The 27749-nt window shown below is 38.2% G+C and overlaps 1 protein-coding gene and 1 pseudogene across 1 annotated transcript; one reads left to right on the top strand and one right to left on the bottom strand.

Annotated features, from left to right (window-relative positions):
* The first annotated feature begins 4238 nt into the window (after positions 1-4238).
* LOC116259306 (glutathione S-transferase U19-like) lies at positions 4239-6087 on the top strand (annotated as a pseudogene).
* A 1724-nt stretch (positions 6088-7811) lies between these two features.
* LOC116258921 (protein LEO1 homolog) lies at positions 7812-24941 on the bottom strand. The gene is made up of 11 exons (XM_031636399.2): positions 24696-24941; positions 22533-22873; positions 20497-20608; positions 20127-20312; positions 14948-15124; positions 14287-14418; positions 13850-14029; positions 12085-12216; positions 11508-11618; positions 11156-11419; positions 7812-8192 (listed from the first exon to the last, which is right to left on the bottom strand). The coding sequence occupies exons 1-11, from the start codon at positions 24840-24842 to the stop codon at positions 8067-8069; spliced, it is 1908 nt and encodes a 635-aa protein (XP_031492259.1). The 5' UTR covers positions 24843-24941; the 3' UTR covers positions 7812-8066.
* Positions 24942-27749: the final 2808 nt, after the last annotated feature.

Below are 27749 nucleotides of genomic sequence, written 5' to 3'. Positions count from 1 at the left end.
CGGGTTTTCGAGCTCTTAGACCTCATCGGGCCAGGTCTGGGCCTGGAAATTAAAAAAAAAAAATTATATATTTTCTTATATATATATATATATATATATATATATATATGTTTTAATTTCAAAAAAATAAATCGAAACCGGGCCGGGCCGCAGAAATGAGGCCTGGTCTGGCCCGGGCCCGACTCCGAATCAGGCAGGCCCGATACCCACCCCTAGACAAATCATTGAATAAATAGATGTACTTGTTAGCAGCAACTAATTTATATCACACTTTAGGTTTGGCTTAGAACTTATTTTATCTTGAGATGCAAGCTTTCTGTTTTCCCTATGAGTGTTTTTGCAAGTTTTCATACTAATATTAGTTATTGATTAGATTTTCATAACAGGTCTTGTGGCAACGTCGGTTCCTCATTTTCTCCGGTTGCACGATGTTGTCGCGGAGTCTTTTACATCCACCATCGTTGGCCGGGTGTGCCCTGTTTTCCTCTCGAATTGTGCCCGGAAAATTTTCTTACCCTGCCCGGCAGGTGTGGGCAACATGTAGGTAATTTGCCTACCCAAACTAACAAAAAAAAAAAACTTATTTTCATATATTGTATTTTAAAGTAATTTTTTTCATTTATATATAGGTGTTTCTTAAAAATTTAAAATTTTATAACTATTGCTCCTTAACTAGAATTTTCTGACTCCACCCCTAACCAGGGGGGGGTGGGGCGTGGCCGTTGCCCACCCCAACTACTTGAAAAAAAATTACATTACAAAAATTGAAAAAATTTGGTTGAGTAATGTATTTTTTATATTCGGATTTAGTTTGGCCATACTCAGATTTAGTTTGGTTGAGTAATGTATTTTTTATATTCGAATTTAGTTTGGCCATACTCAGATTTAGTTTGGTTTTATCCAGATAAGTTCGTTTGGCTCGCTTCTGAAAAAAATTCTGGCTCTGCCATTGCATGTGCCCATGAACAGTATCTTGCTCAATCCGATAACTGTGCTATCTTGAAGGCATCGGCAAAGCTGTTGTGACTGTTGTGGGTAATTGTCCACCCCAGCCCACAGAATTTGAGTTATTTATGTGTAGATACTTATCATTTTTTCACTTTTGATATATGAGTGTCCATTAAAGTTTAAAATTTAAAGTAACGTATGTTTACCCAAAAAATTTGTGGCTCCGCCACTGCTTGGAGGTTTCTATCGTCAGGTCTAGGTCGCATGTTGTTGTCATATATAATATGGGCTTTTCAACCTATTTTCCAAATAGGAGACATCTTGCGAGGATCTAAACCATAATTCTCAATTATGTTGGAGTGTATGGAAGCTCAACTGTGGCAGAGCAGGTAGGAGTTAGGAATTTTTTGTTAGGGAAAGGAGTTAGGAATTTTTTGTTAGGGGATCAAATTATAGTTTTCAAAATTCTGACAAAAGCCAAAATATATAATTTCTAAAATTTTTTATATGAGCTAAATGATTTTTTTTTTAAATTACATATATAAGTGTGAAAAAAAATTGAAGGGGGGCATGGCCCCTGCCAACCTCGCGTTGGCTTCGGCCGTTATCTCTCCATAAGCAAGCATGTGGCAGCACCAATATATGAGGTGGGTTCTGGGCAGACCAGTCCAAACTCGATCCAAATTCCATATCGAACCTGAAGTGAGAGAGCGGATCTGGTTTTGGACCCGAATAAGTGGGGCATTCCATAGTCCCAGGCACAACACTAATGAAATTGATGAGCATTCACAAGCTCTAGAGGTGCAACCAATCGAACTTTGGCATACATTTGATGGCGGATGATTGTAATGTCTAACAAGGAAGTTTCATCTTTACCATTTTGTTTATTTTCTGTTAGTACTGTACTCTGCTTCCACTATACTGTATAGTGGTTGTCCTTAGCTCATTCATGGTGGGTCAAGTCTTTAGCAATGTTAGCATCATCTCACTCTCTCGCATATACACCAAATGATGGTAGTGCAACCAGCCCACGTCCTCAGTTTGATTCTTCGGGGGTACTAATGTCATTGAGTTAGTGTTGAATTAATGTTGGAGGGCGCTAACGGAATTGAGGATTTGGATATAAAGGTAAAAGTCAGATTCTGGTTGGATTCTAGTTGTGAAATAGGATTTTAGATTCAAACATGACTTTTGTTTGTTCGTATTTGCATCTGAATATGTGAATATTCTAAAAAAAGGATATGGTTATGGGCATATCTGATTCTAATCTGATTTGTTAACATCTCTAAAAAGTTATTTGACAAAAAAAGACACTTTGTAAGTGTCTCATGAATCTATCCCAAAGATTGTGACATGTTCATTGAACACAAGAACTATCATTTCAGAATAATACTGTAGTTTGATCTGATATTGGTGTGGATTGATCCACAATAACAATGTAGATTGATCTAGAATAATCTAGAATCAGCAAATACCTCACTCGCCTGAAGACTAGCATGAAGCTGATCCTGTAGAATTCATTATTTGTTATTTTCTTTTAACAAATGTAATCGTTATGTAACAACAAATATTTGTTGTATCATTCACATTTGTATTCTCTTGCTTAGAGCATAAGAGACAACTAAGCACATTGTAATTGATAAGAGAAATTATCTCAGCCCATCTTTGTATTCCTTTATGATATCAAAGCACTCATAGAGAAAGGTCACATCCATGGCTTCCCTCAATGCTCCCATCGCATGGAACCACAAGTTTCCTTACCTATCCACATTTGGATGTGGCCAATTTAGTTTTCATAAAGTTTTCTCAAACAAATTTCTTCTTATGAAAAACTCAAGTACTTTGCCTTATTGAGAGCCAAGATATTGAGAGCCAAGACTTGCAGGAGTTCATCAATGGAGAAGCGGCTGCACCATATCAACTATCATCAATGGTAGCAAGCAAGAAGTCAATCCAGACTACTTGCAATGGAAGAAGATCAACTCCTCCGTGGATGAAACACAGGTACTAGACTCTCAGAGGATGTTCTAGGCTTGGTTGTTGGATTGGAAATCGCACAACAAGTGTGGAAAACACTTGAAGAAGCTTATGCATTGACTCCCAAGGGAGGGAATGTTGCTTGCTGCGAAAGTTGCGGACACATAAATAGGAAAACATGAGTATGGCATATTACATCCGAATCTTCAAAAATATATGTAATGAACTTCAAGCGCTTGGATCACACCAAGGTTTTCCTTCTCTTGAATGTATGAATCTTTCATCACGTCAATGTTGAAGCCCTCAATTCCATCTTATAAGGAGATTGTCCCGCTGCTCCAAAGCCATGAAACAATAAAGTTGTTCAACAGATATGAAGGAAATGCTCAGAACCAATATGCTTTCTACACTCAAAGACAAGGATTCAATAGCAACTGTGGAGGAAGAGGAAAACAAACATTCTCCTTTAAAGGTAGAGGGTTTTACCCATACAACTGAAGACAACAAAAGAAGCCAAGAAACACAAACAGGGCACCACATAACCAAATGGATACACAAACAGACATCATTGGACAACAAAGCGAAGCTACAATGAACAAACAAAATCACTCTACACTTAGAAGTTAGTTCAGGTTTAATAATGCCTACAAGGCGGAAGATGCTACCTAAGGCATTGGCAGCAGTAACTATGGCATACACCCAAGATCTGGCATACACCCAAGATCGGGCATGGTTTTCAGATTTGGGAGCAACATCGCACGTAACCTCAAGCACTTGACTTACCTAAATACAAAGAAAAAGATAAAATAATAGTTTGCAATGGAAGAAATTGATTCCTTTATTTGATAAACAAACTTGGACTGGATCACAACAGCAGTCCAATTTGAAGGGGGATATTAACTCAAGCATGATGTTAATGTTTTTAATCCGATATTGATGTCGATTGATCCAGAATAATAATGCAGATTCATCTAGAATAATCAAGAATCAGCAAATATTTCACTCGCGAGAAGACTAGCGTGAAGCTGATCCTGCACAATTCGTTCTTTGTTATTCTCCTTAAACAAATTGTAATCATTATGTAACAGCAAATATTTGCTGTGTCATCTTAGACTATAAAAGACACGTGAGCACATTGTAATCTACAAAAGGAATTATCTCAGCCATCGCTGTTTTCCTTTAGTTTCCCTTTCAATCATGCTGATCTCATGGCCAAATGCCTCAGCTCCTCCATTCAATTCACGCACTTCATCTCCCACCATTTCTTGTCTATGATGTGTTTCACATGTCATGAAGGGTGTAGCATGGTGATCTCTTGCCACATGAGAACTGAGAAGTCAAATCTGCTTTTTCTCTTGCTCATGCGGTATCTTGGTGAAGGATATCTGATCTTGACTGCGTAAATTGTTCGCTTTCATGTGGTGAAGGATATCTGATCACCTGAACCTTTGTTGTCACGTGACGGACGCTTGTCGAAAGCGAGGCGGCCTTTTCTTCATCACGATTGCTCGTCGCCTCCGTTGGATGAAAAGTACGTCGCTCATATTTGCTGCTTCTCTCACGGACGGGGGTAGTATCCATGGCGAACCACAGCGAGAGAGAGAGACAGGAAGGGAGATGGAAGGAAATGAGGTGGTGGTGCTGGACGTCTGGGCGAGCCCCTCTGGGATGAGGGTGAGGACACCACTGGCGGAGAAGGGTGTGGAGTTCGAGTACAGGGAAGATCTGGTGAACAAGCGCGAGTTCCTGCTGCAGATGAACCCCGTCTACAAGAGGATCCCCGTCATTGTCGTCTGCAGGTCCCTCCTCATCGTCGTGGACGAGGTGTGGAAAATCCTCGGTCTTCTGCCCGCCGACCCTTATGGCAGAGCCGCCGCGAGATTCTGGGGCGAATTTTGTCGACTCCAAGGTGGAGTTCAGCTAGCTGCCTTTGATCCGCTCTCATTCTTCCTTTTGTTCCTCGTTCTATTGTCCTTCGTTCTTCTCCCCCGTCCTTTTTTTTTTTTTTTATTGTTTTGTTGTCATGAGAGAGAGAGAGAGAGAGAGAGAGAGAGGAGGAGCCATTGGAGAGTTTCTTATTTTCCACCCCTTCTTTCTTCGTGTTCTTCTTTCAACGTTGGTCTCCTTCCACTTCCAGTGGCAGAGTTGGCTGGAGGGGCACTCGTTCAAAAACACTGAATTCCATTATAAAACTTATACCTTGAGGCTGGTGGGCAACTGCCCACTCCAGCTTGTGTAAACTCTTATAAAACTCTTTTATTATGGTGATGTTGACTCAAGCCTAACCATATGCAGTGTCTATAACCTTTAGCTAAAAATTTTTTATTCCAGCACGGCATCTATACATACACCACGTATATATAAGTAAATATTTAAAGATGACTAAAATTTTAAATGGTTGGTGTCGGCAACTGCCTACAGCTTCTCCGCCACTCTCCTTCTTTACTGATAGTTCATCATTTTGGTAGCTGTACGATTGTGCATCGAGGCTATGGAAGCTCAAGGGAGAAGCGCAGGAGGCGGCCAAGAAGGAGTTCGCAGAGATCCTGCAGCTGTTAGAAGGGGTTCTTGGGGACAAACCATTTTGGTGGCGACCACTTTGGCGTTGCTTTCATCGCCTTCGTTTGCCATTTGCTCGTCTATGAAAGCCAGTGCAACTTCAAGGTCGAGGAAGTGAGCCCCGGACTTGGGGAGTGGGTCAAGAGGTGCATGGAGAGGGAGAGCGTCTTCAAGGCTCTCGCGGACCCTCACAGAGTTCTTGAGTACGCCACCATCTCTGGAAAGAAGAAGGTTGGGGCTCAGATAAGAGAGCGAGTTCTACCTTTTGTACGCGACAAGCCAGCTTCGCTTAGATGGAGGTAAATGTGATGTACGGTCTCTTTTAGATGGATTATATGATGCTCCATTAGCTCAAACTCGACCTTTTGAGCGAAGCTTTGCTCATTTGAGGGAGCCAATATGCTCCTTGTCTAGGTTGCAGTGAGGACCTATTCAGGTGGCTTTGCTCTTCTCAAGCCGAATGGCTAGTGCCATGTAGCGCAACTCTTAAATCTTGTAGCTGTTTTAGCTGAACATGTTCGTTCTCATGCGCCTGTAAACCTGCAGAAAGTTGACCTACTGGATGGTACAAGACAAACTCTTGGAAAATAAAATAATGCCTCTAATAAGAATGAAGGGTCTGTACCAACTGCTGCATGGGGCTGTACAACAATGCGAAATCTAGTTGTGGAAAACTCAAGCTTATAAATGAATCCAGTTAGAGTTCATTGTGCTCTCTCTTTCCTCCCCCCCACCCCACTTTGAGGGTTTTGATTTTCTGTAAACCCTTGGCCATGGTGGTGGAGGGTTTTGTTGTCCTATGAAACCCTTGGCCACCATGGCGGAGGGTTTTGATTTTTCTCTAAAAACTTCACACCATTGGAGAGGGTTCTATTTAGGTTTACATAGGAGCTGGGGGTAAGGGTTTCTTGCTCACCCTTTCTCTCTCTCATCTCTGCACTTGGTTTTTCCCTTTTTCTTTTCTCTTTTTTTGTCAAGGCCTTGCCCATCTTAATTTTTTGGTTTCTCTGGTCGTTGTCTTAGTGGCGGAAGAGCTCCCACCATAGCTTCCCTGCATGGATTGGATTTTGAAATCCTTCGTTTGACAAACCTTCTCGGATCTAAGATCCGAGGCTACCAAACGCCCTCTGAAAGATCTAGTAAATGAAACAGAAGTCACTGAAATATCTGAGTCAGACATCCAACTTTTACGGTTGTCAGAATGGATGTCCGCAGAAGAGTCCGTAGCACAAGTACAATCTAATATTCAGATACCTCACACGATTTGGTTCAGAAAATTCTCTTGATGAGTATGCGTATGATGCTCGTTTGCTAGAAATAAACTATGACATGGATCCATCTATTGAACCCATTTCAGATAATTAAATGGATTTATTTAAAAACTAAAGAAAAGCTATTTGAGATAATTATTTTCTAGAACATCATACACATACACGAAAGCATCACAGTACCACTTAAAAAGGACAACACTCGGAGCTGGCGAAACATCTCAGAAGCTGATGAACCTGATCTATTTACCCTTACTGGATTATCATGCCAAATCAGAGCCTCCCTAATTACACTTGAAAGAGAGAACCAAAAAGGTTGGCAATAGCACTCAAGGTGCAGCAGTTTTTTTTTTTTTTTTATCCGTTGGAAAAGCATCACTTTACGGACATAATCAGCAAGCTGACTAGGTATTTACATTCTTAAAAGGCTATGCAATTATCCATATGTAGGGCAGGTAAAATACATTAGTTCATGAAACATGAAAGCCACTCTGAGCCATCAGATGAATCTGATTGGATGGCTTGCAGCCTGCCACATCAAATTAGAAGGCACAGCTTGTTAAAATAAAAAATAAAGCTCACTACAAAAATGGAAAAAGTAATTTTTACTTTTGATGCGGCAGGCTATCTGCGATCTGATCAGACTGATCGACCAGCTCACTATTTTCTCGTGAATTATCATATTCTACAAGCCCCTCATATTAGGAATCTCCAAGACGTTTATATATCTTGGCCCTTCGCTTTTACCTCCACAAAAAAATCTATTAGCCATCATCTGTCGGTGGTTCAGGAGAATAGCTACGAAGTCCACAATTCTAAGGGCTGAGAAGGATCAAATAATTTCAAGCTAATCTCAACATCCAAGAGAGAACACCAATATCCACATAATAAAGGGATTTGCATATTAGGCTTCCATACAATCACATGCATGCATGTGTCCCATACACAAAAAATGAATAGGTCAAAGACCACAGTTACCCCCACGTGCAACTGCTTATTTGCGAGACACTGCCATCAACATGCTCTTCTGATCCTTCATGTGCTAATAATGACTATATGTAATAAACAACACTTCTATTTTCCATTGATTCCACAACTTCTTTTAATACCAAAAATGTGCACTAAAGATGTAGCATTTAAGATTTTCACAATAGACAAATAGAAAAGATACATGCAATTAAGCTTCCATATACTGTACAACTTCGGCAGTCCATTGTATAAGGCAAAGAATAAAAAAAAACAGGTTAGCTAAAAGGAAGCAACCATGAAAGTCCCTTACACTTAGTGTGTTGCCCCAATAAACCTTCAAATATGTTACTCCTCCTCATCGCTTGAATCAATGATTCTCCGACGTGGTACTCTCTTTTGTGGAGCTTCTTCATCTGATTCCTCATCTCTGTGGCGATTCCATCCAGATCCCTTACTCTTTTGTCTCGGCTCCTGATAAGCAGAGTCCAAAATAAGCCCATAACATGTAATCAAGCATATTGCAGATGAAAAAAACATTCTTGTCTCACAAATCTAAGAAATAGGATGTGTTATGAGGCACATGGATCCTATACACAGTGCATTTGATTGGGTCAAATAACTTCAATCAATTTAAATATGACAGAAAACAGAAGATTAAGTAACTGGAATTGAATGGCATAATTCTTCAGACGTTATTGAGATATGATATGTTAAAGAGGCACATGGATCTTATACACAGTGCATCTGATTGGGTCAAATTAATGAATTTGAAAATGACACCAGTGAGAAATCGAGTTTATTGTAAGTGGCTTTCCTTACATTGAAATCAAACAACCAAAGCAAGGCCTACTTAGGGACCATTGCCTGCAGAGGGGGTCGTAATCAAGGTTTCAAAGCCCAATGACTCACTAAGTCACATGGGCACGTGACTTAGGCCATGGTACCTGTGTCGGTATGGGGTCAGTACGTTTAGGTATAAGAGAGTGACATGTATGTGACAAGAGAGAGGGAGACACATGCATCCGTCCTCATCCAGAGAGAGAGAGAGAGAGAGCAGTGTGAAGAGAGAACGAGAGCTTTGTGCATTGGGGAGCTCCCTTGGAAGCACCTCTTTTCTTATTTTTTAAATAAAAATTCATTAACACCATCAACTTTATTCATATTCACAACAAAGCCACTTAAGTTTCAAAACTTGCAAACCCCACCCACCCCCCACGCCCCTTTTGCCCGTTTTGTATATATTCACTTATGATAAACAATGTTTTTAAACATTAATTTGATGGGATTATAAGTATGACCTATTAAGCTTGCAGATTGTGATATTTTGCATTGACGAGTTTTTATTATTGTGTAGAAATTTTGTTTTGATTTTGATTTTTTGTGGATTATTACATATATACCCTGCCAGACCCTGTAGGTCTGTACCCACAATTTTCAAAAAAAGGCAGTGTCCAATAGTCACAAATAACGTCTCGGAGTTTTAAACGGCAAGGTTTCTCTTGGGTATAATACAGCGGACTTGAAAAATACAGAAAAAAATGGTATTTTTAATTAAAAATTGAGAAAAATAAAATAAGTGAGAAAATAATAACACAAACATCAAAAGATAAGTAGATTTGCAACAAATAAAAAATAGAAAATGAAAAAACAAACTGTTTGGCAATAAAAACATGAAAAAAAAAGTGGAAAATGCATTAAAAATGCGTTAAAAACACATTTTTTTCGTTTTTTCACGTTTTTTTCAAAAAAAATGTGTTTTTTTAAGTTTTAAACAGCATTTCATTTTCTCGCGTTTTTTTCGCTTTTTTTTTCGAAAATAACGCATTTTTTGTGACTATTTGTACCACCATACCCAAGCACATACCATACCAGAACTCAAGTGACATAGGTAACTCAGGACCCAATGCAAGGTGCATTGACTCGTGCACTAGCCAGGTCAACCTGGTGCCTCAACGTGATTTTAAATCTGCTTTCACATAAAGAATGTCTATTTATGCATATATTAGCATTTTAATCCATTATAACATTGATATATATTGTATAATATGTATAATAATGTATATCAGTACATGTACACATAACGTGAAAATTTAATAATATGTTTACTACAGCTATTATATGTATACATGTGTTGTGTGTGTCCACATATCTGTATGTGTATCTGTGGTCAAAAGCGTCAGGCACTGGATTTTCAGACAGGACAATGCAGGGCCTAAGGAGGCAAAAGAAAGATGAAGAAAAGAAAAGAGAAAAAGAAAAGAGAAAACCTTTCTTAAGGCCGCCTAAGCATGATTTTGTCTACACAAGTATTCATCTATGTGTAATAATGAAAATTTTTAGAGTGTACCATACACACAATTGAATATCATTTAGATAAGTGTAAGGTACATATATACTATATTCATAAACGAATTGGTTAAAGCAACCTGGAACTCAGCTGATTTAGCCAAACTCAGATGGCTCGGCCTGGTCATCGACACATCCCATGACTCAGCCGAGCCTTGTCAGCTTCCGGGTTTTCTTAACCAGGTTGAGGACCAAGCTTAGCCAAGTTTTTATATGGTTGATCATAACCTACATCACATGAGTACAACTCAAGACGCATGGATTCAGCCATTGTCATGAAGTTTCGGGTACAATTTCTAAAGAGACAAGGTATGCAGACTGAAATGGAGCATCAGTGTGACGTAACCCTACAATAAGGTCAAAATTCAATCCAGGTCCACTATGGAGATGGAAAAAAAAATCCCAACCAGTCAGCTGATCAAGCCCATGGTGACTCAGAAGTATTTAGTTTACAAAATTAATGCCCACAAACCAGGCCAACCTGAGTCCCAGGCATGTCTCAACCAGTTGCTGGTATAAAACTAATATTTTATTATATCTGGTTTATGCTATACATTTTCAGTCTTGACCTAGTTCTGCCCATAATTGGTCATGTCAACCAGACCAAAACCAGTTAAGCATGTTCCAAGTCTTGGCCCATCTCATAGATGGTTGCTCGTAATTGAATGTGTATATCAATTTTTTTTTCTATGTTCTACTTCTAGACCACTTTTGAACCAAGTCACTCAATCAAGTTAAATTATGTAAGCAAAACAAACGCAAAATGAGAAAGTAAACACCTCTTCGGCTCTTCGTATTAATAAAGATTTTTTAAACAAAAATAATAAAGAGAATACGTAAACAATTGATGAGCTCAGTATAAGCAGCAAACAGAACTAGAGATGAAGCACTTCATATTTTGAAAAATCATAAATTGATATTATTCTGCATGGTCCAGAATAAGTGCCACGAAAATGAACCTAAATTTAATGCTCCAAGCATTATCTGAATTTATTGTGATAATTGAAGAAGCAAAAGTTGAAACCACTCTAAATATGTGACCCAGTATTAGCATGACATCTGCAGAAATTCGGGAGGGAAAAATTTACCTCATCAGCTTCTTCCTCTATGGCTTGTTCAGCTTCCTCTTCCTCCTCTTCCTGCTCTTGTTCTTCCTCCTCCTCATCCTCCTCTTCTTCTTCAAATTCTTCCTCTTCCATGTGTTTACGTGCAGGCATTACATCATTTTCATTGTCATCACTTTCATATTCAGATGCTTCTCTTTCACTTTCTGAGGATTCTAACCGGTGCCTAGGTGGAGGAGCTGTGCTCATTGTTGGTTTTCGTGGAACAGATCTTGGAATTTGTGCAGGCTGCAAAAACATAACATAACTCATCAGAAGCAAAGGAAAAGGACAATCAACAGCAGTAGAATTCAATAAAGGGAAAATGTCAACAGACCCTCTTTGCATTTAGGATACGTCTTTCTGCCCGTCCTTCTACTTCTAGTTCTTCCTCAAAGCGGCGAGCAGCAGATCGACGTGTACCAGGGTAATCATCAGCCTCATCCTCCTGGAAGCAGAAATACACTTCAAAGTTAGTGGACAATTTCTTGGCATAAGAGGCAAAAGACAAGACAAACAAATATTTCAGAAAGCTGCTTGAGCCATGCTCACAGACTGTGAGTGCATACTAAATTTGACAAAGTGCAGCATCATAATGTAGTTCCCTACACTGAGCTCAAGAATACCTCCACCTATTACCTACTAAGATTGCTGCAAAAGCCAGTACAAATGTGTTTGTACTGTCCATTGTATTAATGCATGTCTGCTCTGAACCAGAAAACAGAAGGTAAAAGGAGCTCGGTAGAGGAAATTCACAGCTAGCAAGCCTACCAGTGCATATGCCATATAGCAACACAACCATAAGTAACTGCACTGATGCAGAGTGTTTAAAAGAGTATCTATATGCATCTAGATCCAAAACCAAACTCTGCATGTTTATTGCCAAGCGTTACATCTTTAAATCAACTGCAAACCTCTTCCAGTGCCTCCTCTAAGTATCCAGGCGAAAGCTGTGGTTCTTTCTCTCGAGTTTGTGCATACTTCCGAGCTATCTTCTCCTGCTTACGAAGTAGATCTTCCCTACTTCGAATGGTTTGATTTAAAGCCTGGAGGTAAATAAAAAAAATGGGTGTCATTATTAGTCCACAAAAATAATAACTGTAATCAATCTACAGTTTAAAAAAATGATTGCATAAATGAGATCAAGTGCAGAGAATGGCTTCTGCTAATTGTGAATTCTTCTCTGTAGACCGCTTGGTTATGCTGAGCTTCCCAACTGCTTCAGTCAACCTAAACCTTTATGTTTTTTTGTTGAAGCTGCAAAAATATGAAATCATGTATACCAAGTAGATTTCAAGCTGCATCTTTTTAAAGGGGATGCTTCACAGGAGTATACCACTGCAATTTTCTGGATTACCTCTTGGATTTTCCATACTGTTTTGTTGGTCAGGAAATTAGTTTGTCCGACTTCCGACTCCTTGACGGACGTTGTGTGTTCAGTTTAAGAATATCCAGATTTGTTTTCTTGTGATCCACCTTATTTAATCACTATACATTGTTACAGCACAATGGTTCATAGAATTAAATGATAAATCTGAAAGATGCTTCCACATTGTCACGTATACCATGCAATGATGGAATCACATATTTGAGAATTTCTCCTTATTAATATATTTTTAATACTGTAATCCGTTTGCTCTCTTTGTGGTGATCCTTTGACACATATGAAGGGTAAATTAAGCTCTCTTCTGGCAATAGAGAAAGGCGATAGCTGTTAAAAAGGCTAAAACTACTGAGTAAACTTCTCCAAATCTATGTTGTCCATGGCGCACCTTTGCCCCAAGACTTAGCTGGTCATCTAAAGTAGTCCTAAACAACAAGATACATTAAAACACCTAGGCCATCACCTGAGATGCCTAAGCTCACGGATGCACTCAATCAAGTGCTTTGACAGCCAGAACTTTGTTCCTGTTCCTTTTTCTCCTCTTCTTTCCTCTCCTTATATTTTTTCTCTTCTTTTTCTGCAAAGCAATTTTCTCTCTTTCTTTCCCTAGTTCTTCGGCCAACCAATGTTTTTTATATTTTTCTTCCCTTTTTATTATTATTCTTCTTATTTCTTCCTGTTGTGACTTTTTGGAGTTGTCTACAGAATTAAAACAAGGGTAACCTTATTGCTTTGCAAGCATATGAAAGCAAAGACAAATTTGGGAACTGAGACACACCTCTGGGTAGGTGATCCTGTAGATAACAGTTAAACAGTCAAAGGAAGAAATAAAGCCAAAGAAAAAATGAGAAAGACTAGACGAAAGTTGCAACAAAACCAAATAGGGTGGCATCCTGATCACCGTTCCTGCATAATCAACAAAGAGGGAACAAAGCCCTTTTACTAGATCACCACATACAGTGGCATTATACAATGTCAAAATAGTTTAATTTACAGAAAATACACATTTCAAAATATCATTAGTTGCTTGAAAATGGAAAATTTAGCAAGTCACAACACAGACAACATAATTAGCTTGTTTTTAACTTTTTTTGACGTCTTCAACCAACCACTTGGAGGGCAACAATCCCAGTTCCATACTTAGCTTCAATTGAAAATGAAGTAAAAAGCAACATTAAATTATGTATAGGGAGAAATATAATAAATTTGGAACTGCACAAAATGAACGACATGGAATGAACCAATGTCAATGACAACTAGACAGAAATATCAATAGAAAGTGAAATGTAGATCACCTTTTCCTTTTCTTCCTTCTCTTTCTCAGGATCAATGTCAGTTATACAGTTTTTGACTTTGTAAACTTTCTTGTGTCGTGAATCAACCAGTGCAGTCAACAGACGATGTGATTTTGATGACAATGAGGAAGGCATAAATCTCATTTTGCGTAGCAACCTCCCTTGTGATTGCAGAATACCCTAAAGCAGTACCCCAAACAGCATATTTACCGTTAGAATTCCACTTACAATTGTTTCTCTAATCCACTTGAATTCAATGAAATGTAGCAAATGCACTCAAAGAAGAACGAAGCTTAACATACATTTTAATTATTTATTTATTCATTTTTTTATATAGAATGTCACTCTGAATAGTTCCTTTTCTTTCTAACAGTAAAATAAATCTAGAACTAAAAATTGTCAATAATGAGATAAAAAAGCAAGAAAAATATAGCAACCTTATCATGTCGAAGAAAAAGATGTGTTTGATCATGGCGTGCATCCTGCACAGAGATGTCAAGCACCTCATTGCCAATCAACAGCTGTAGACTTCCATCTGACCACTTGACGAAGCGTGCATTGCTTTCATACTGCAAAATAAAACATGTCAATTGCAAAAAATGCGAGCTGGCTAAAATTGTACAGATTTTGGACCTCCTGTCATAGATTATTCTAGCCCAATGAGTTCACAATATTAATAACTAATGCCTGTTTGAGTATACAGAAAGTGCCAAGAAGGAACAACCATGAATTTAGGTCCATGTCACTTTAGCTTAAAATTATGATCATTTATGACTTGTTTTCCTATTCCATTTATTTGAAAAGTAGAACAACAAAAGCAGTTTATCGTATAGCTTTCGATGAAGAACAAGAAAAACCATTGTATTTTAGTTTCATACTAAAGCAGAATGACATGAATTCCCTGCAGAAATTAAGAACTAAATAACTTGCACCAAGTAAAAACTGTGAAACCAAAAGACAGTAAGTTCAAGTTCAAGCAAACCTGCACGCCATTCCTTTGTATAGCACTCATAGGCACAACAGAATGTATGCACTACCAAAATTAAGTACACGAACGACAAAGTGGAAGTTTGCACTGCCACTGAAGTAATAACTTACAGATAATGTACCGTCACGATTACGAACATTCCTCCAACGGACAATGTTATCTTCTAAACGAATCCGTTTTTTTGATCCAGATTCATCAGTTACGAACACGTCCTCCTCCACGTATGTCTTAGGATCAAACGGCTTTGGCTCAATGCCCATGATGTTTGAAACTCTTATCATGTTCATCTGCATCAAGATGTAAGCATAAGAACACAACATAACTAAATGAAGAAAAAGACACTATAAGATATACAAGTAGAAAGCTAAATAGGTAGGCAGTTGCTATAAGACAAAATACCTACATTTCTAGTACGGTAGTAAATACTAGATATTGTCCACTGGAAAACACTTATCAGAAAATTAACTCTTCAGAATTTATGTTGAATAAACAAATCTCCCTAAGTTGAAAAAAGAAAAGCATGTAATAAAAGCTCAGGTATAGACTTCGCAAGTTCATTATAGCAGAATATCAAATTTAGTATGATGAAATGATCTGAGGAAAAAGTAAAGAAACAGACTGCTTTCCTTTTGATATGACACATACCATACACCCACCAGCAGCAGTTCTGTATTTCCTTCAGAGTCATGGACTAGAATTCAGAAATAAATAATTTTAAAAGTCATCTATGAAAGATGGCAAAAAACCTATGATGCTGAAGGCATGCCTAGGCTGCCTAGAATGCGAGCCTCATTGCCTAGGCGATGGCCGATGAGGCATCTTGCAATGCCTAGACAACTGCCTAAGCACACCCACACCATTACATAACATAACCGCTTTACAAAAAAAAAAAAAAAAGAGCATTGAGTTGTAAATAAGAAAAATATTATGAAAAACCTAGTGTAATTTATTTCAAAATAAAAAACAAAGAGAATAACTTGCAACCACAAGAAAGATAAGAAAGAAGATTAAGAAATTGAAAACTAAGCAAAAAATATGAGAAAAGGAAGAGAAGAGGTGACATCATTGATACCATTATATTAAGAGAGGTTGAAGAACATGATAAATGGTCATGATGAAGCAGTTTATGAGGAGGGCACTTCTCGTACAGGACATGATGTCAACATAGCAAGTGAACCTTATAAAGACAAAGCAGACTCAAGTAGATAAACAGAAAAGAAAAAAGACAAAAAGAAGCATATAAAAGGAGAAGAGAAAAGTTAGTGAAATAGAAGAGGAAGAAGAAGACAGTTTTAAAAAAACAAAGAAGATGATATATAATGCAAGACAGATTAACATTAACGAAACCTAGTCCGTCCGCACTCACAACTAAGCTAAAACTCAAGCAAAATACTGAACTCAAAGGAAAGAAGAGAGAAAAAGAGCAAACCACTTCTTTTTTCAACTTTCAACTGTCTTTTTACAAAATGAACCCACGTCCCTTTATATAGAGAAAGAGATGGATTGCGGATCTGGATCTATTGACAGATATTTAAACTTACATAGATCTGGTTACAGGAATTTGGATCTGGATTATGCTTTCGGCTCTGGATCAGTCTCCCTAGGTTGAAGAAGAGTCATCCTCGACGAATTTTAAATATTTCATTCTGCCAAAATGATTCTTCACCCTAAAATGTTTGGATATGTTCAAGAAGAGGGCCCACCAAGCTTCCACTGCGTGTGCGAGGGTGGTGGGCTGCCAAACATCTTCCTATTGGTGATCAAAGTGGCGGCTTTCGCAAAGGTTTTGGGTGTGAAATATGGGCCTGGACTTCGTCCAAGGGCGAACTCAAGTCGGTCCCTGCCAAAGAAGGTAGAGCAAACTGGTTTGAACCCAAATTCAGACTCTCAATCTTGAAAAATGGGTGTAAATAGTTCAAAGCGGATCCAACCCAAGCCGATTTGAACCAGTCCCATAAGGGACCGGCCCGAACCATCAAGCCCGTTGCAGAAGGGGAAACCCGTTGATAGAAAGAAGGGGCGCCCACCGCCCCCCACCCAAAATTGCAGTGGGGAAAAGGGGGCGAAAGGCAGCCGCCCTTCTGCCCGAGCTTGCCGGCAGGCTGGGAGGTGATTGTGCGGCAAGGTAACTGGAGGGCTCCCATGAACATCAGGCAGCAGGATGACCCTGCCGCTGCCACTAGGTGCAAAACCGGCACCTCACCCAACCAGAAACAGGGTCGCCAACAGTCACCAGACCTCTAGCTTTCGACCCACGGTGATAGCAAGGCTAGTCGCCGGCCACTGTCATCTCTTGGGTAGAAGGAGGCCCATTCACCTGCACAATGGTAGGTGGAGCACCCACAGCTGAATGCAATCATCTCCTCTGCCAATCCGATGTCAGATCAGCATCCCTCTAGTCGTCGGTCTCGTTCAATCTGGCTACTCTGCCGGTCGGAGCAGCGACGATCAGAATCCTCCACTCCTCCAACCTGCCCACAGTGGATCGCCGGTCCTGTGTCGATGAAGAGGCCGGTTCTCCAACGTCACCATGCCCCATCTCCCATCCAGACGAGCATGGCATCGATGGGATCCCAATGGGGATTCTTTCCGCAGAGCATCAACTTCATGGCTCCACAATTCCCCCAAGCTTCCAGTGGCTCTTGCAAAGCCCCATCTAGCTTCACCATTTGATGCTCTGATGGCGGAACAAGCAACTACAACAGCAGTTGGATGAAAACTTTGTGTGCTCTGCAGATCCGAGCATAACATCTTCTTGAATTCATCGAGCATATGTGTGATGGAATCCAATCTAATACTTGTAGCAGCAAAATCTTGTGCGATGGAATCTACCTTCCTGTTTGTAGCATCAAAATTCTGCTTGATATTTGCCATAAGAGATGTGTGCCTTACTAATGTATGTTGTACCTGTTCCTCCACGCCATTTTCTCCTTAAGGCTTCACCATTAACGGTGAAATAGTAATGCCCGTAAAGCCTCGCTCTAATACCAATTAATGCAAGACGGATTAAGATTAATGAAACCTAATCCATCCGCACTCACAACTAAGCTAAAATTAAGCTAAAAACTAACTCAAACTCAAGCAAAATACTGAACTAAAAGGAAAGAAGAGAGAAAAACAGCAAACCACTTCTTTTGTCAACTTTCTTTACAAAATGAACCCACATCCCTTTATATAGAGAAAGGGATGGATTGCGGACCTGGATCTATTTACAAGTATTTAAACTTATATAGATCCAGTTACAGAAATAAGGATCTGGATTCCGCTTCTGGCTCTGCGTCAATATATCTTTCCATTTGGATGATGATTCAGATAGTGATGATGAACTTGCATCTACCTTTTCACCGACTTCATAATATTTCATTTTGACATTGTAATAGATGATTCTATTACTTTAAAAACCTTAACATTATGATATTTTTGAATGTCAATATCTCTATTGCCTGTTTTTACTTCCTATAATATTTTTAGTAGCTTGAACAATTGTCATCATAATTTTGTCCAACAATTCATATGCTACATTGTTAAATTGCTAATGCATTTTCTTTTATATCAGATACAAGAATGGATGAATAGGAAAAGGACATTGCATGGTTGTATTATAAATTGTGATGACAATTATAACACATTGAGGTGTTCATTACGCGAATGTGTAATTCCCAGAGGATAGAGAAATTTCAAACTGCATGTGGTCCGTAGTGGGTCCTCTTGAGCAACTTCATATGGTACCTTGTTGTTCTCCACTGCCTAAATTAACAATTACTACCACTTTAGAGTCATTGACCAGGTAATTCCAGACCCTAAAGATGAAGATGAACTAGCACCTAGAGAGATGAGTGACCTACCATTGCTATTTAAGACATCACCACAATATCATGAAGAAAAAACAAGTCAAGTTGTGATCGATATGTTCAACATTTATGCTCCTTCTTTTCTCACAATTGACAAGCAATAGATTTCCAAGGACATGAGTATATTTTGTATGCTCCAACTCTATGAACAAACAATGATGAACATTAATTTCAAGAACACTTTGTCAAACTATCATTGAAATTGCATTATTTCATTGTAAATTGACTGATGGATTTCTTTTTACAAGGAAATGGTTCCATTTGCTTGTTGAATGCGACATTGATGATTTTTTTCTTTCCAAGGAAATGGTTCGATTTGCTTGTTGAAAGTAACACTTAGACTATATTTGCCTGCCTTAGATCTTAGATCCAAGGTGATTTCAAAACCTTGGGTCTAGGAATTGACATTTTTAGATCAAAGGGGCTCAAAATGCTCCGTATGATAAAAATGTGAAAGAAACTTTGAGTGAGGGAGAGATACTGGAGGCTTTGCTCATTGCAGGCAGATGAACTCATAGAGTCTCTCTCTCTATGTGTGGGTGGGTGGGTGGGTGTGTGGGTGTGTGCATTCGTGGGTGTGCCTATCTGTGTGCATGTGTGTGTTTGTGTGTGTGCCTGTCTGTGCGCTCAGAAAATAGAGGAGGTGTCAGGTGCCATTTATTAGTGTCCAGCTTTTTTTTACTGGTACTGCTTAAAATGCAAAGTCCCACCTAGCTGCACTTAGGCTCTAGGCACTACTGTATGCCTAAGCTTGCCTAACGCTTTTAACAACACAGAAAAACACTTTAGCTGAATCACATAAAATTTTAAATGAAATTTCACACACAAGATGCAACTATGCATGTATAGAATCGGTTAAGGTGAGTGTATATGGAAGGTAGTCAACAATTGAAGTTTTTCAATAAAACTAACAAATAAAAGTCAGCAAAGAACGTGCAGTTAAAACAGAAATCTGTGTCAAGATCATGACTATCAGAAAAGGAAGAATAGAAAAGAAAAGATAAATTTTTCTTTATGCAGTTCACAACATGTTGTTTGGTTTAAAATTTTAAAGGCTCCAGTTTCAATTGTCCTTTTATACATGTTCAACATAAAAGTTAGAAAGCACCCCTTTTAGGTCAGTATGATTCAAGTTGAGGCCTAGCCAAACTCGAGCTTGAGCTTGACTTATGAGTCAAGCCAAAGCTTTCAAACGACCTAAAGCCACATTTAACTTGTGTCAAAGTTGACTTTTGCGAAGTACTAATTGTGCATATCTTGGAGTTTTTATGACCTAATCTACAAAGTTCTGGAAATGTAGAAACAAAAGATTTTAAATAATAAGATCCAAATCACCAAAAGTAATGTTCAAGTCTAGAAGACTATAATTTAAAGGAGATCCAGAAATAAAGTACATATAATTCATTCGACATAGGAAAGAACAAAGTCAGAGGAACACCTTATTCGGCAATGCAGGTGGAGGCCGCAGTGGAATCTCTAGATCCAATGGTGGCCCAACAGGTTTCTCTTTCAGTTTCGGCTCAAAATTATCCTCTTCTGATCCAAATTGTTCATCTTCTTCAGGCACCATATCTTCTGGTCCTAAGTCTCTATGATCACTTTCTTCATATTCAGCAGGAGACCTCTAGTAAAAGATCAGCACGAGAAATTCGACAAAATAAGTAATATTAAATCGCAGAAGTAATAATTGAAACACTGAAGAAGCGATACTTCTAGCATAACCAAAATCTCATTGCTTTAAGAAAATTGAGTTAAGAAGCATGTTGTACATTCCAGGTGGCTTCGCAAACAACATATCTTTGACTTACATGTGAAGTATGATCCAAATCCATGTGTGTTTCATAACCTTCTTGTTCATCTTCATCTGAATCTCCAAAAACATCCCTCATCTCAGCTGCTGACTGAACATGGTTGTCATCTCTGTAAAAGTATATTCTTGTTCAGTATTTCTGTCCAAGGATTATCCATATGCTTAACTAATAAAAAGAATTCTTCTAAGACTTGCAGACTAGTGACCTGAAACTACAGCTGAAGCAAAGATTAACACATACGTGATACGTCAAAGATTTAGTTGAAGATAACATATGTTTGTGGAGCACTATGTAACATGGACACTTCTAAAAGGTAGAAGTAACCATGTCAATGCGAAACACTGGTGCTAGTACCAGACACTGCCTAGACATTGCTGACTTAATTTTTCTAATTTTTTGGGTATATTTTTGTATTTTTATATTTTTTTAATCTATTTTAACATTTTTTGTTCAGTCTATATTCCTATGTCATAGATGGAGAAAAACATTAGAAGACAGCATTACTTTCCACTTATATATATTAAATGACATAAATTGTTCACTTGAGCCCAAAAACTTGGAATAAACAGAGGTAGACATGAACCTAAAAGGTCAAACAGGAACAGAAAAGACCATGAAAACATCAATGAGCATTATGAATCGTTTTAGACTTCCATTATATCCCATCCTACAAGTTTGCCAAACAGATCCTCTACTAACAATCATAGTCCTTTCTGTAACCTTCTATAAACTGCTTCAAAGATCTTGACAGGTATTAAAAGATTTCCAAACTTTTGGGTACTCTTGAAATAAATGTGCCATTTGTCAGCTAGCGACAAGTTTTATGATACAAAAATAGACACTTTTATACCTGATCATCTACAGAAACAGCATAAAGAAAAGCCTAAGCAATAGTTTCCATGAATTTTCAGGACATGAAATGAATGAACCTGATAATTTTTCAAATATGTTGCGAGGAAAAGAAAAAAATGTATCTTGTAAACATTTGAAACTGATTAGTATCACATAGACTGTACATATATGACCATCAGCGAGTAACTGATTACAGTGATTGAGACTTGAGACCTTTGGACTCTGCAGTAAAAGAAAGCTTTTTATTTCCAAAAAAAAAAAAAAATTCCAATATCATGAAACATCGGCACGCAATCATATTCATGCATAAAACATCACCATTGATTCATTCAGAAAGTGGCCTTATCTTGGCAGCATATTCGTCTCAACTAATGGTGAATTGGTGATGTTTAGACTGTACTTTTGTTTCACAGCTCTCAATTGTTGCTGCCTTTTGCAACTTGATGTCTTGTCTCACTCTCTAGCAATATGTTCTCATTTGATCACCTAAAATGTCAATACCAGGAAATTCGTAGAAACCTAGAGAACACATGGAATACCCGCTAACATGCCTATACTCTTTGTATATATTCTATATCACCTTTACGTCTTCCAAAGATATATAATGTGTATAGATTAGATAATGTATAAGATACATACATATATGTGTGTGTGTGTGTGTGTATATATATATATATATATATATATATATACACACACACACATATATATAGCTTATTTAATTTACTTATTCTATTTTCTCTGTTTCTGTTTTCTTTTTCCTTTCTGCATTTTTTCCCTTGGTTTTTGTGTTTTGCTCAGAGGCAGTACGTTGACAAGGCCCTTGGACTAGCCAATGTCTAGATGACGAGGAATTCCCTCTTCTACATTGTAGCCGCTTATTGATTTACAAGATTTCTAGAGATATGGATAAGAAAATGTGACTTTGGAATAATTTTTCTTTAAAATTTCAAACCTTCCACTCACAAAATTTTTAGTGATATAGAGAAGAAAATCACTTTCGCAAAAAACCACTGACCAGGATATGGAAAAACATTCAAATTTGCATACAGTTATAGCTAGCTACAATAGCATAACCACATGCATCATTCTCCATTATAAATGCAGTTTGTAATTGGGTACATGTGATGTTCTGCCAGCACAAGTAGTTCTAAATATTTGCATAGTTTTATGTTGTTTACCTTGGTCCTACACCTTGCTCGACTTCTTCATCTTCATTTTCGACAAAATGATCCTCCTCAGACCTTTCAGAACCACTAGCGATTACCTCTCTTCGCCTGCTCGTTACAACTCTTTGAACATACTCTCCCTGGTCACTTTCTGCATCTTTTCCATCACTTTCCACCTGCTGACCACTAATATCTCTTTCCTGAGAACTTTGAACCCTGTCATCTTCACTCTCTAGTTGATCTTGGTAAGCCTCTGCCCGTTCTCCTCCACTCTCACTATCCGCTTCACCTTGTCCCTCTGTTTCAGCTTCACCTTCCCCCTCAAGCTCAGCCTCTCCTTCACCTTCTTCATCCTGGAGCGTTAATGGAAGCAGGATAAAAGAATAAACTTATAGAAGAATCCTGCAAAACTTCATGTCAACATCTAAATTTGGCTTTAAGCATTCGCAATAGCATGAGAACATAAGTAAAATAGCTCCAAGAGGCAATATAAGAGCACAACATAAGATTTTTGTAACTGATGGATGTTTTAGCTCTGAAAAATTAAGTACTAATCAAACTAAACTACTCTGAAGAACAATCCATTATTGAGATAAGTTCCTATAAAAAACTCAGAAGTAGCAACTTCAACAACAACAACAATCACCAAACAAATGGTCACAATAAATTCAACAGTAGCTGGGTAGATTGGTAGATGATCAACAGTTGATGGGTAGCTTGGTTGATGTACTATGAGGAAGCAGAACCATTACAGCTTGAGACCCAAGTCTGAAAAAAGAATAATGATATCAAATACTAAGAGGGAATCCAAGAACATTAATGTTGCAGAGTTTCCTACTCCCAGGCTCTTAAGCTCATCTGCTCATGACAAATGAATTAGGCAACATTTAGGAAAACAACTTCTGAATCATGTGTATGCAACAGAATCAAATGCAATTTTCCATAAATACACAGTAACATGCAAATAGTTCCCTACAAAATCAGTTGCATCGAGAGGAGAAAGAAGAAGGATGAGTTGCCATTGTCCTCATGCATAAAACAAGGGCTTGAAGAGCATGTCTAGTAACATTCAAGAAACTGCAAATGAGCTTGTTATTCTCTATACAACAATTGAGCTTTAGAATAATTTAGGATAATATAACTTGCTTTCCAAGATGAAAATTTCCATTCTCATCTAGATAATAATGCCCAAATTTTTTTAAGAAGCAAAACTAGAACAAGGTGCAAACTCAGTTGGTTAAATTTATAAACATAAAAAAAGTTATAGAAGGGAAAGCAAATTTTGATAAAAAAGAAAGAAAATTAAAGTAGATATGACATCATTAGATCAATTAATTCAAATATCCATGAGACAACTGAAGCACTTCTCCTCAACGTCAAATCTGAATCGTTGAACACATATACCTTCGGGCATGACCGTCTGAAAATAACACTTGCTAGTCACGGGACTACTACTACGTCATGTGACTGGCACCTTCTCTAGGAATAGCATAAACACCATAGATGGTTAAAGTAGCTCGTGTTCAAGCCCATGCGCACATATAGACAACATTAGCCCTAAAGCATATTAATAAAGCGGCAAAAATCTTGTCGTACCATACGTGCTACTCTTCTTCCAACCCACCAAAGAAGCACCAGGTCAGTAACTGGAACTACTTATTTCTTCTTTCACCCATGCAAAGTCCATCAGAAATCCCCAACTCTTGCGAACCAAATCAAGAACGAAAAGCTGCCGGGAACACTAGTTAAACAAGAAAGTTTATGTATGCATGTCCAGTGGTGCGTGTTTACTCAGAAGGTTCCCAGGTAAGCTCATTAAAAGGTGTCAGCATGCCCCAATTCATCCCTCAAATTAGCCTAACCGAGGAAGCCACAAGGAACAAGAAAAACTACGATCAAGGACAAAAAAAAAAAAAAAGTTGAGCCACGAAAATCGCCACCGATCCAATTAACATCAAACTACGGCATCCTGCAAAGATCATATGTATCTAAATTTTCTGTTTCTGGAAAATTAGTATTCTTTTAAATGCACAGAAACTACAATTCCAAAAGGAAGCAGAGGAACTACGGCGGCAAATTGCAAGCATGCCCACGAAAGGTTCACGAACAGTATCAGCCAACGAGAAAGAAAAAGAGCAATATGACGAAGGACAAACACTGGCAGCGATTGATTACAGAGAGATGAGTCGACCGGCGAAGGTTTTCATCATGGTCGGAGGCAACCTCCTCCTCCTCCTGCTCCTCTTCCTCTTCTTCCTCCTCTTCCGACTGATCTCCGAAGAGATTCTGCATCATCTGGTGCCTCTTCTCTTCCCCACCCATCCTCTCTCTCTCTCTCTCAATCGGAGCGGATTCTCGTTGGGCGCAGAAAAACTGGAGGGGAAAGAGGGAGAGAGATTTTGTCCGGGATTATTTCCGCACTTCTACAAATCAAAAGGCTTTTGGGGTGGTTCGCCAAAGGGGAGGTAATGTTAATGGATCGGATTTGCGTGGAATACATGACCCGACCGCATTAAACCAGCTTATTATGGAAAACGTTTTCAAATCCAAATGAAAAATCTGATTGGCTTTGAATGAGATTCAAATTTAGATTTGGTTTCCCGTAAGTATCCCGTCCATAATAGCACCTTTCATGCGGATCCAACTTTGGGTTGATTGTCAAATGCTTGAATAAGCTTGGATTTATTGGATCTACCATTAAAATCAAACCTGGGGAATCAACATTTTAGGGGGCATTTGTTTATCTTGGATCTGAGATCCAAGGTGATTTGAGATCACTTGGAATCTTGAAAACGAGGATTTGAGGTAAGCACCACCCTCCTCTGCCCGCTTCTCTTCCCAACTCCGACTTCAGATCTAAGAATCTCAAATCCTCGTTTGTCTGTAGACCCAAAATTGAATGTTCTTTTACTCTATTGGTCCCATATAAAAGGGATCTGAGATCTATGATATCCGAAGCTATTAAACACATCCTTGAAAGGGGTGTTTGTCTCACTTGGAATCGATGGGATTCTATAATCATTATTCTCATTTTTTTAAATAAGAAATGCATTATCAAACAAGGAATTTTGATTCTGGAATTATATATGATCGCGCCCTAGGGTAGGATTGTGATTCTAGAATTTTCAAAATCTTTTATCTCTTTGGGCACAAGGCATGAAGGGTGATTCTAGTTCATGAATTCTAGAATTTTTATTCCTTTTTCATCGAACAAGTTATTTTTAATTCTAAAATCAAAATTCCATGCTATCAAACTCAATGGAAAAATAGAATTGGAATTTTCATTCCAAAATTTGGGCTGTCAATTCCAATGAGATCTAATGGTGGGAATTAAGTTGCCAACATAGAATTGATTTTTTTTTTACAATAGTCTAAAATACCCCTCAAAGGCACAAGGGCTTGTGCTTAAGGAAACTCATTTATTTATCTCGCTCTCTCTCTCTCTCCTCCTTTGAAGGGTATTTTTGACTATTAAAAGAACAACTTAACTTGTATATTTGCAATTTAATATCAATCGTCTAATCTCCTTAGAATCAACGATGCAAATGATTCTCATCAATTTTGGCATATGAAGTTCTTGTAGCTACTTATTTCCCTTTATATAATTAGATATGTATTTTAAGTGCATCATCCAAACAAAAAAATCCTTTTTCTTGAACTTACAAAAATCTGGGTCTCACAAAACTAATAAGTTTCCATAAAATTGGGTTCTTGAGTGTGTTATCCAAATGTCCCATAAATCTTTTCAGAAATTTTATTCGATTCAAAAATCAGCTTTCAGTGGATTCAAGCTTGTGCCCATTGTCCAATCTGCTACTAAATTGTTTTGGCCATTTTTTCACTCAAGAAAATCATACAACCAGATCAAAGATGAAAGTAAAACCACATAAAACTTGAGGGAAAAGATCCAACAGTCTTTGTTAAAATTATTTCAAAACCTCCCCAAGAAAATGGGTTCATCCTTATTGATTTAGTTTCCTCCCTAGTTCCTCTTTCTTTGTTCGCCAAACTGATTAGTCTTTTAAATATGCTGGGCAGTTTGAGCCCTTCGATTACAGATACAAAACTAGTATATTGAGGCTTCTTCTTTGTTCATTTTACATGAATCTCTACAAATTCTTGCGTTTAATTTTAAGAAGCAGAACAATGGTTTTTTACCAAGATTATTTAGTTCACTTGCACACTATTGAATTTTAAATGTTTTCAGATGTGTAAGAATTGAAAAACACGGGAATATTTGCTTAGCAATGTCCAAGTCTATGACCTCAACCTGAACCAAGCCTATAATGTCATGAGTGAGCAAAGTTCATCTTGTTTCCTTTCATGTTAATTTAAGCAACTCTTTGAACAAAAGAACGGTTCTTCTCCTCATGCTTTAAATTCAAGGAGAGAAGGAGCATTTTTGTTGCTTCATTTAAAATAAACAAGCGAAGTTTGGCTTCCAACTTAAGAGCAGTTAAAAAGAAAGTGCCCTGCCACTTGTTATAATCTAAGCAAGAGTGAAGAGTGATGACAATTTCATAATAATGTGCCAAATTACTGGTTCCTAGATTAACACCTAAGAAAAACATAACTTTTGCTGCATTAATTGTATCCAAATTTGTAAGTAAATTCATCAGCATTCATTTGCAATAATTCATGGTTTGCTTCGAATGGATATCGGAGCGATGCCAAAGGAGCCGAGGCTCCCACTGCCTTCCCCCAAACTTTTGTCTCTAGCTTTTAGGGCTACTTCGGAAACTAATCGGAAATGATACACCCGTTAAACTAGAGTGCCGCACAACTCATTGTTTGCAATCCAATGGATTCTATAGGAATTGAACTGATGACTAGCCATTTACCAGCATGCTAGCCGGCCCAGCTACATTATGCCCCTTGAAGCATTTCAAATAAGCAATAAACTTTATGGTGATATGCAAACCATGAATTTTGCTCCCACACCAAAAAAAAAAAATGTCTAGCCATATGTATGTTTTCTAAAGTCCATTACAAAGTTACACCTGCAAGGTCAAACTAAAACTTTAAAAAAAAAAAGTGCAACAATATATTGGAGCAACCAATTCTTAGAGGACTTCTAGTAGGCTAGGTGGAAAGGCCTCTATTACTACTTACGCCCTCAATCATCCCATTAACCAAAAAAAATAAAAATCAGGAAGATACCATAATGCTGATCCTCTGGCCAAGTCAGGGATCCAATAAAGGCATGTTTGATAGCCTCCCATTAAATAT

This window comes from Nymphaea colorata, chromosome 8, assembly GCF_008831285.2.
Source record: "Nymphaea colorata isolate Beijing-Zhang1983 chromosome 8, ASM883128v2, whole genome shotgun sequence".
Taxonomy (NCBI): domain Eukaryota; kingdom Viridiplantae; phylum Streptophyta; class Magnoliopsida; order Nymphaeales; family Nymphaeaceae; genus Nymphaea; species Nymphaea colorata.
The sequence above is the reverse complement of the archived record's forward strand: the minus strand, read 5'-3'. Positions and strand labels throughout refer to the sequence as shown.

Coding starts and splice junctions, on each gene's coding strand:
- LOC116258921 (XM_031636399.2), bottom strand. CDS start 24,842: ATGGGTGGGGAAGAGAAGAGGCACCAGATGATGCAGAATCTCTTCGGA. Junction 14,030..14,286: donor TTTTTCTTCGACATGATAAG/GTTGCTATATTT, acceptor GTACTGCTTTAG/GGTATTCTGCAATCACAAGG. Junction 12,217..13,849: donor AGAAGGAAGAAAAGGAAAAG/GTGATCTACATT, acceptor ATTTACCTCCAG/GCTTTAAATCAAACCATTCG.